General features: G+C 37.4%; 1 protein-coding gene across 2 annotated transcripts in view; it reads right to left on the bottom strand.

The window, feature by feature from the left end:
- Positions 1-293: 293 nt before the first annotated feature.
- The window catches only part of LOC111146990 (tudor domain containing 3), a 161,581-nt gene continuing 152,005 nt past the window's right edge, over positions 294-9,869 (bottom strand). For both annotated transcript variants that reach the window (XM_022502811.1, XM_022502812.1), the window contains 2 exons: positions 5,013-5,138; positions 294-555 (listed from right to left, as the gene is read on the bottom strand). In XM_022502811.1, the coding sequence (XP_022358519.1) occupies positions 5,022-5,138 (117 nt within the window). In that variant the 3' untranslated portion in view covers positions 294-555; positions 5,013-5,021. The remainder of the gene's footprint in view (positions 556-5,012; positions 5,139-9,869) is intronic.

Here is a 9,869-nt window from a genome sequence, read left to right as displayed (position 1 = left end):
TTGAATTACACTTGAAAAAGCTAGCCGAGTGCTGAAAACAATACATTCGAACTTTAAATACTTTTTGCTATCATATTTAGCAGCTACTACCTTACTAAGAACTGCTATCCAGTTGCAGGTTGTTCTGCAAGAAATGTGGCAAGCTGTGTCCGTCATTTTATCTTGTAATTACGGTGGTGGTGGGGGGGGGGAACTTCAGTATCCTGTGATTGTTATTGCATTCTATACTATGGGATTAATACCAGACGAACAAGAAAGATACTATTCAGCCAAGAAAACATACAGTAAAACAATGTATATAACAGCGCATTGGTTTTATTGATGGCAGAAGAAAAGATTCTCTTTCACTTGCAGAAGGTACTTGCTCAGTTAACTTAGTATTTTTTTCCCCATTCTTTTTGGGGGCTGGATTGTTTCCCCTCTAAAATCTGCTTTTCCATTCTCCAATAATAATATTCATCATGGCTGCACCTTATTCTGAAGGGGAAGTAGGAAGTCTATCAACAGGTCTTGAGCAGGATGTTTCAGTCAATGGCTCCTTTCTTCACAAAGACTCTATTTAAAAAGAGAGGAGAAAAGTGAGATTGGATCCTCAAATTGACTTTTCTGTACTCAAGATACACTTCTGCTGAAACATATGTACCTGTGAAGTGCTTGTATAAATGGTAATAGATCCCAAGTAGAATAAATTGCACACTGTTGTCTAATTTATAAACATAATTTCTATAAATCAGAATATAAACAAAAAGCAAAATGAAAATAATTTTTCTTTCCGAAATTCTTAGAGTACATCTCTGTCATTGTGAGCCCCATTACTGCTGGCATGTCAATTTCGGGAATTTGGATTAACTAAATGGTATTTAACAGAGGATGACCTGGAAAAGATGCAGTCTGCCAATGGGCCACTTCCACCCCCATCCCACCCACCTCCAATTTCCCCCTGGATTGGTTCTGGCCGCACAGGTAATTCACATGAGTCTGTGACCTGCTCCTGCCTGCTCCCAACATTTGCCGGCATGGCTCCAGTAGAAGTACTTTGGGGGGTGACCACAGACAGAGCTGAGAGAAGTGGAGAGAGAAGCCTGTGTGCCAGAGCCCTGTTCCAGCCAAAAAGAGTGCACTGGGCCAGCAATGGCACAGCGCCCCCACTGCGTATCAGCAGCTCCTACCTCTTCAAAGCTAATAGTCTCCTGGCCAGAAAATGAAGAGCTTCAGGTAGTGTTATCCTCACATGAAGCCTATCTAGCCTGCGGGCACCAGAGGGTTCTGCAACAGCTATATTTATAGCAGTCATTTCCTTGACCTTGATTTCAAATGTTTTACAAAGAGACGCTGGACCAGATTGTTAAAAAAAAAAAAAAAAAAGACATTAAAAAATGTATCTTTTTTTTTAAAACCAGCTGAAAATGCTGCTAAAGCCTGTATTTTAGAAAATAAAATCATGACATTTATGTAGTAGTTGATGCTTAGCTCTTGGCTTCAAGGTTTCTGGTTGATATGTGAAATTGCGAGGGCTGTTCTTTCATCAAACAAGAAACTAGAAGTGAATCCTCAGAGTGACTCAACATTCATTAAACTGTTTTCCGTGTGGAGTCTTAACTTTGGTGGTCCTAGGGGCCTCCAGAGTTTCCCCACACAGGTCATTTCTGTCTGTTCACAGCAGGATGTGGCACTCTAACCATGCCTCGACTGACTACTGCAAGAGCTTCTTAGCTTCTTCCCCTCCTGGTGCTGTAATCCAATATCTGACAGCAATACTGCCTAAGCTTAAGTTTGGTCGTATTAGTCTAATTTGAAGTTCATTGCCACCAATACAGCTAAAGCTACACTCTTGTGTCACCACCAATACATATGCCGAACATCTGCTGAAACTGTGAACTCTGCTTCTTCCCCTCTTTAAGCGTTCCTTGGCCTTTAGAATGTCTTCAGGGGACTCTACTCCACCACGAAAATGAAGCTTCCAATTTATTTCTGAGACCTGCCCCTACTAATTGGTATCCAATTTCCAGGACTCCAGTCATGTCAGAAACCTCTTCAAATGCACATAGTTTTGGCCAGTTTCACGGATTAAAGAACTATGTATATTTCTTCTATCCATAGCTACTCATATTTATGAGTTATCTGGGATGATTATGACAAGTCCAGGAACTAGAAGTTTGGAGTTTGGGCCCTCATTCCCCTCATGGCTCAGATCTGACTTACCACCACTTTGTCTCAGACCTGGGCCCATTTCCCCACATTGCTCCTCAACACCTCCTTCTCTCACCCATCCTGGACTCCGAGGCATCTCCTGCTTTTGCTAGTCATTAATGTTGTGCTTAGTACCAAGTAGAATCCAGATTCCTCTCCACTTTGGGTGAAGTATACATGCACATGCAAGGAGGTGGTGTTGGGATAAAGGGCTTGTAAAGAAAACTTTTTAGGACAATCAAAGAATGTGTAAATTACACACCAAAAACTTTATCGAAATATACTAATTTAAGAAACATTTACTGAACAGGTGCTATGTGTCATTCATCATCTAGAAAAGTACCCAAAACATTATAAAAAAAAAAGTATGACTATGAAATTAGGGTTTTTAAGTGAGAACAGAAAGTGCCTTAAGTATTTCTTATATTGAATAATTTTAGATAACAAAACCTGAGAAAAATTTCAGCATATATTAGAATTCATACTTATATTTGCTGGGAAGTTAAATGGCAGGCTACAATGTGTATCTTTTTAAACACTTAAGTTAATGGAAACTAGGAATGAGGAAACAAAAAATCTTTCCTCTCAAGAATAACATATTTTCAAGAACAAAAGGTATAATTCTTATTATTGGTGAACCTCCCATTCAAAGGTAGTATATCAAAAAGAAAATTCTACTTCATAATCTTTCATATTTAAATTAAAATTTAAAAATTACTAATTTTTTCAACCAAGAGCACATGTGTTTTGCTTATTTATTTATTTTTCAGAGTAAATTAATTTTCTTATCAATGTCAGGAATCCAAAATCTCTGTCACACATTTCCCACATCAACAGTACAATTCAAAGCAAGCAAGCGTTTTGACTTAGGGAACAGAGAAAACCACTAACATTGTGATGTTTCAGTTGATTGGAAGTAGCCTGCATCATACTATTTGGTATTGACGAGCTATAATTACCATGGAGCTATGGTTTCTGATTTACTTTAAGCAGTATGTTCTTTTTCAGAGGATATTTTCTGTGGAAGCCTAATCTAGAAAACATATGAAAGAAACTGAAGAAGGGCTGAGAGGATGGGAGTTCCAGCCTTCTGGCTGCAGCCTTACCCACCCTCACGACTGCCTTTCTACTTCCAGCCCTGCCAGGCCCTATCCACCTTCTACCCTGCAGCCTCGGGATATCGCTGGAAAGTCCTAGTCCTGCATCCACTGATAAGCAACCTAGGGCAATCAGGGAGTTGAGAACCTTTGGCTTTATTTTAAAACATTGGTTTAACCAATTTAGCAGCCCTCAGGAAGCTATGAGGGAATTTCCAGTTTTCATTCACCTTAATTTTAAGCACCCTGAACTTATGCTCAACGTGGATGTTCAATCTCACACAATGTAAAGTTGTGGAAGTCCTTATATAAACTTGGAGTCTGCTCTGGTCAGTGCTTGCTACGGAAAAAAGCCCAACGTCATGAAGCAGTCCTTCTGTGATAATTTGGACGGTAGGTCCCGGGTGTTTACTCAGTGGCCTTGTATTAAACACGAAGAAAAGCCAATGATAAGACAAAGAAGATGCCACTCTGGCCCACTGGGGTAAATCAGAATTCAGATAGCGTGGGACTTCCGCTCCAGGCAGACTACTTCATAAGGAGCTAATGACTAGATAGAAGAAAACATTCCTTCACTAAGATGACAGAGCTAATTTGTAACCAGTGAACGAGCTTTGGGAAAGCTGAAGGAGATCTAAGACTCCGGGACAGTGCTGCCTAGCACAAATACAATGTGAGACTCATGTGCGATTTTAAGTTTTCCATTAGTCACATTTAAAAAAGTACAAATAGGTGAAGTTAACGTTAGTAACGTATTTTATTTACTTTAATCTATCAGAAATAGTCTCATTTCAATACATAAACAATACAAATTATTGATATTTTTCTCCTAAGTCTTTAAAATCTGATATGTATTTTTCATTTATAGCACATCTCAATTCAGACCAGCTGCATTTCAAGTGCTAAAAAGCCACAGCTGGCTTGAAAAATTGAGGGGGTCACTTAGCAGGGGGAAAATACAATGTGGATAACAGCCTTAGCAAAATGAAGAGCTGAAACGAGAAATTGAGAACAATTTCTTAAAAATTCTCAATGGTCTTGTTAGTGAGAAGAAGAAACTGAGAAAAAAGATACAGTTAAGTCTAAAATACTCTCATAGTCTTCTGAGTGATATGTAACAAAAGCTGTAATGGGAAAACTCTCAAAATATTCAAAAGTCCTCACATAAATAAGAAAATAGAAATGTTACTAAAGATGACAGAAGTATTTCTTTCTTATATTTCTCAACCTTCCTATTGAAGATGATTTCAGAGAGCAACACTCTGAAAGTCCAAGATGAAAGTCTCTGGATCAATAGCACAGGCCCCCAAATCCCATCTCTATAAGCAATCACGTTATCTTCATCCAATTCCGGAAGATACACTATGAAAACATTTCCTCTTCCTTAAAAAGGACTGAAATGAATTAAACAAAAAACTTAATTATTCAAGTTGGTGATTATCGGGTCCTTTGTTTCATTTTCTTCCTGCTTTCAAACTTAAAGACATTTCACTGATTGGCATCATATCCAATAGAAGAAAGTGGGTACAGAGGAAAAAATAGGGTTAGAGGTAGCTTTTGTGGGGAAAGTTTTGGTGGAAAAGTAGATTGTAGCCATGGTATAATCTTATATACTTCATAACTGAAAGGTTTGAAACATCAGTTTTTTCTATTATATTATTATGAATTATTAACAATTAGATTTACATATTCAACATAAATGCCGTCTCACAATGCCAATTTTACCTTCTCATATTAGTTCCGGGCCCGGGGAGGTTGGTAAAACTGCTGGGTGGGCCGAGTGGATCTTCTTGGCTGGCCATCACCTCCTCTACGGAACTCAAGCGTTTGGTCATAGGTGCCTTCTTCCTCCTATTTGTAAAGAGTAGTGAATTAAACATGTTCAGAATAGCTAAAGTTTCCTAAGTTAAATACTTTATGGTGCTGATTTTGATATGCCCTCTTAAGCTGCCCTGGGATTCACATCTGTCAACTTTTATAACAGAGGGAAGCAAGGGGAAGGAAAAAAAAAAAAAAAGCAGGGACATTGTTAAAACTCTTTGGTTCTTGATAATAGAAGAATGAACTTGACAGTGGTAAGATTAGAATCAAATTTAATTCTAGAAGAGGAAACTATTTCCACATAATAGCATGATTATCTCACCAAATGACTTGACACAAGGGGGTGAAATCACAGAAAAGCAAGCATTATAACAAATATTTTCCTGAATATTTGGGCTTCTTAATATTTCTAGGTATTTGTCATGGAAAGGGATTTTGGTAAGATGGAAAAGGGGTTGAAGAGCCAGAGAACGTTCACCAGCTGTCTGTCCTCATCTGATGAAATCTCCAACATCGTTAAGAACCTTACATCTGGAGACAGGAAAAAATAATGGATTGGAATGAGGAGGAAATACAATTTACATATAAAGAAAGCTTCATGCAAGACATAGCAATGGCCACAGTAAGACACAAACCATTTTCTTCTCATTTACTTTCTTACTGAGGGGATAGATCTATCAGCTCAAGGAATAGCATGAAAAATTAGGATAAGCAGATTAAATAGCAGAAAGAATACAGTTAATTATAATATTTGAAAAGAACTTAGAAGCAACAGAAACTTAGCCACAGCCACACTGGTTTCTTACTGAGTGCTGCCACCCTGTTATTTTAGTATTTTTAAATTAAAGCAGCTATGAAGTATGTTCCCTTTTAAAGACAGGAGAAAAAAAAATCCTGGCTCTCAGTTTTGTTTATGAAAGAAACAGCATCTATTTCAAAAGTAGGGTTTAAATTCCAACTGAATTATCAGAGCACAATCATTTGCATGATTTTGGAAATGTATCCCACTTCTTTCTCCTCCTCCTCACATTATCTCGGAACCTTCTTTCCCAAAAGATTGCTTTCCTTTGACCCTATTAATACCATAAGAAGTTATACAAGAGACTGAGTTCTATTCTTCAAATTTTACAGACCCAACTACTGCAATTTTACCTGAGAGAAGCAGAAAGATGCTAAGATAATTTGATCAAATCCTATCATTTAGAAATGATATTTAATATGTGGCACGAACATAACTCTCATTATTAGGCATCCTCCATGGTATTCTTAAGAAAAAACCCATTATTTCCATTTTATACAAAGGACACTGAAGCCCAGGAAAACTTTGTGACCTTGCCCTGATACTTCTAAGGTAAACCTGGGTTTTGATTCAGATGAAACTGCTTAAATCTTTACATCTCAGTCTGCATGTTGAAGAAATAAACCAACAGCCAAAAATTAATGATCATCCTTAGGGCCATCATCACCTAAATAAGAGAATGGAGAAATGTGACAATCTATCAACATCACTCAATAACTACATTTTAGAGACAAACTTCCAGATTAGCTCTGCTTTCTCTATGCCCCTTTCATTAACAATTAGTCTCAAAATGGTTAGAAGTGTCAGGTATTATGTCTATAATTTAGTAAAGCAATTAAATGCAGGAAGAAAAATTAAAAAGTGTTCAGGAAAAGGAAAGAATTATTTTTCATTATTCTGGTTGCTGTTCTGAATGATGATTGTCAAATATTAAAGCTAAATTTGAAAAGGAGCTATTTAATTTTATGACATATGACAACATTTGAAGCTCTGCATTTAACTGAGAAGAATGAAAATATATTTGCTACTGTAGTAGATGAAGTAATTATTTCAGGAATTTGAATTTTTTTTCTCCACACCCAGCTGTAGAACTGGCTAGAGGACATCTAAAAACCTATCCTTTATCAATAAAAAACACTGTTAAAGGTAGGAAACTACATTTGCTGAGGGAGGGAGCTGGACTTATATAATATGGCATTGGTATTTGAAAAGCGGTCTCTACTGTGTTTAAAAGATTCACAGACTGTACTAGCCAGAGCCAATTAAATGGTTTTATAAAGATGACTGACCATGAGATTTCTTTCACATTATTTGATGTCTTCACAATCTTTTTGTACAAAGTAGGAGAAAAAATAAAAATGATTCTGACAGCTTGGTTGGTTTTCAGTTATTGTCAAAGGCATGGTCTGGCTTTTTTAACTTTTAAATATTTCTCTTGCAGAATACTCGGGGGCAAAACTGGTCACCCATAGAAACTACTTCCTATAGTCCATAGCTAGTAATTGTTAGCACTGCGTGAGTACCTCTTTCCATTTTATGTAATACATAGCTCAATTTAATAGACGAGTTTATTTGGAGTCATCTTTTGATGGCATTTATACCTATTTCTTCCTTCTAACTATCTTCTTCCTTTAGGTATTGCTACTCTGTAACAGATGTAAAATTTTAAAAAATTTAAAAATTTTATAGTTCACAAACATTTTAAAAAATCTTGAAAATTAAAAAAACAAAAACAAAAACATTCTGTTTGAGCTGGCATAGTCCTGGAAGGCCATACAGTCTGTCCCTCCCCTTAGATCTGAAAACGAGGAATCTCTAAAGCCTGAGAGGTGAACTCATTTTCCCATATCACAGGGCTTATTCAAGGAAGAGTCCAGACTGGAGTCATTTTGTTTCTGTCTCTCAGGCAAGATACTTTAAAAAACTTGTGATACCTTTCATAAAACGAAACTGACCAATGTCATCTTTATTCAACCTTTGAGATTCAGAACTATTTTATTGGGACTCAGACTTTTGACCACCTAAACCCGGTTTAAAAATACTAAATAACTAAAAATTTGAATATCTATGTGCCCTCTTTTCATACCAATATTTACTAATTTATTGTTCCTTTTAATGAGAAGATACAAAATGCAATAATCATTGTGATATTAGGCATGAATGAAATATTTTGAAGAAAACAGAAGAGTCCCAGCACCAATGCATAAAGGAGATGTACAACTTCATTTATAAAACATGTTCAACAAGTCACAACATCGTTTTGTGAATCACCTTCAGTGTATACTATATCTGGAGTGAGAACACAGACAAATACATACTCCCTCATTTATAAGTGAGCTGTGGTACGAAAGCTCATTGTAAGTCAGTCACTCGGAACCTGGAACATATCTCAGTAAAAGGTACGTAACATTAAATAGCAGTTGGGTTTTCTCATTTTTCAAGGTGAAGTGCAACTAAGTGTACAAACCAGTATTTGAGGGAATGTGCTAGGTCGGCGGTTCTCAACTGGGAGGGATTTTTTTCCCCCATTGTCTGGTGACATTTTTGGCGGCCACATCTGAGGCGTGCTACTGGCATCTAGAGGGTCTAGAGATATTTTTGGTTCTTACAAACTGAGGGGCTAGGGTGTGGGGGAGCTGTTACTACATCTAGGGGGTGGAGGCCAATGATGCTGCTAAGCATCAAAAAAGCCCACACAACAAAAAATCACTGAGTCTTAATGCCAATAGCGCCCAGGTGAGAAACCCTGGTAGGCCAATGAAGGAGGAAGAAACTTCCTACTCATAAGTGCCAGGGCAGCCTGGAAAATAATTCTGAAATTCAGGAAGTTTGGGTTTGCTACCCTTCCACTTTTTCTTTTGGAACATTTCTTCTGCCTCTGTCTCTAAGGCCTGAACTCTGACCCAAATTCTCTATAGAACTTTTGGGGGAGGGAGGGCTCTATTTGCCCATAATGTTACATTTTCCTCTGTTCCAGTGACACATTCATATTATCTTGCCTTAAATTACTTCAGCATTTTCCCATGGCTATAACTCTGTGAGGAGACAATCAGAGATTATTTGGTTGGTGAGAGTGGAGAGAAGGGATGGCCATTCTCTTCATTAAAAACAACTAGAAAAACTTATTAATACTGTCATGTGTCCTTTAATAGCTATTTTGTGTGCAACTTAATGTTTCTTCTATTCAGTCCCTTCTAACAGAATTTGTGTAGTAGTTACAAAAACATAATCCAGTATATGAATTGCATACCGTGTACTCTCAACAATAAGCCTTGAAATTTAGGATATTCTGAATAATGAAATACTCATGGGTAGATATCTCCTTCAGTGATTCACATATGAGCTACTCACTCTGTGAATTTCCAGGCCACCTTTTATCTGCCTCAGGAGCTAGTGTAGTCAGTTTATAGAAATACAAACTGATTTTAATATAAAACCAAAGCAAAAGTTAAAGACAAACTTGCTTTCCCAAAACATCATGTAATAAAGGCGAAACTACGTGGATAATAAAAAGATTAGTGGTTGCCCAGGGTTAGCGGGAACAGATAGATGAACAGGCAGAGCACAGGCAGTAAAACCATTCTGTTTTGATGCTACTATGGTAGATAGGTGTTATATTATACATTTGTCCAAACTCGCTGAATCTTAATGTAAACTATGGACCCTGAGCAATAATGTGTCAGTGTAGATTTATCAGTTACTACAAAAGCACTGCCCTGGTGGGGGACACTGATAATGTGGGAGGCTGGGGGGGCGTGCAGTGCAGGGAGCATAGGAAAAGTCTCTGTACCCTCTGTTCAGAGGTACTGCTCTTAAAAAATCAAAGCCCATTACAAAAAATAGACTGTAAAATAGACCATGTCAGTGGGATACTTTGTGCCTTGTATAGTGCTGATCATATGGTAGGTCCTTAATATTTGATGAAATATTTCTTGATCTGCCTTCTTAAAATGACACATTTT

Source organism: Enhydra lutris, unplaced genomic scaffold, assembly GCF_002288905.1.
Source record: "Enhydra lutris kenyoni isolate GAN:26980312 unplaced genomic scaffold, ASM228890v2 scaffoldscaffold15, whole genome shotgun sequence".
Lineage (NCBI taxonomy): Eukaryota > Metazoa > Chordata > Mammalia > Carnivora > Mustelidae > Enhydra > Enhydra lutris.
Note: the sequence above shows the minus strand (reverse complement) of the source record. Positions and strands in the feature narration are given on the sequence as shown.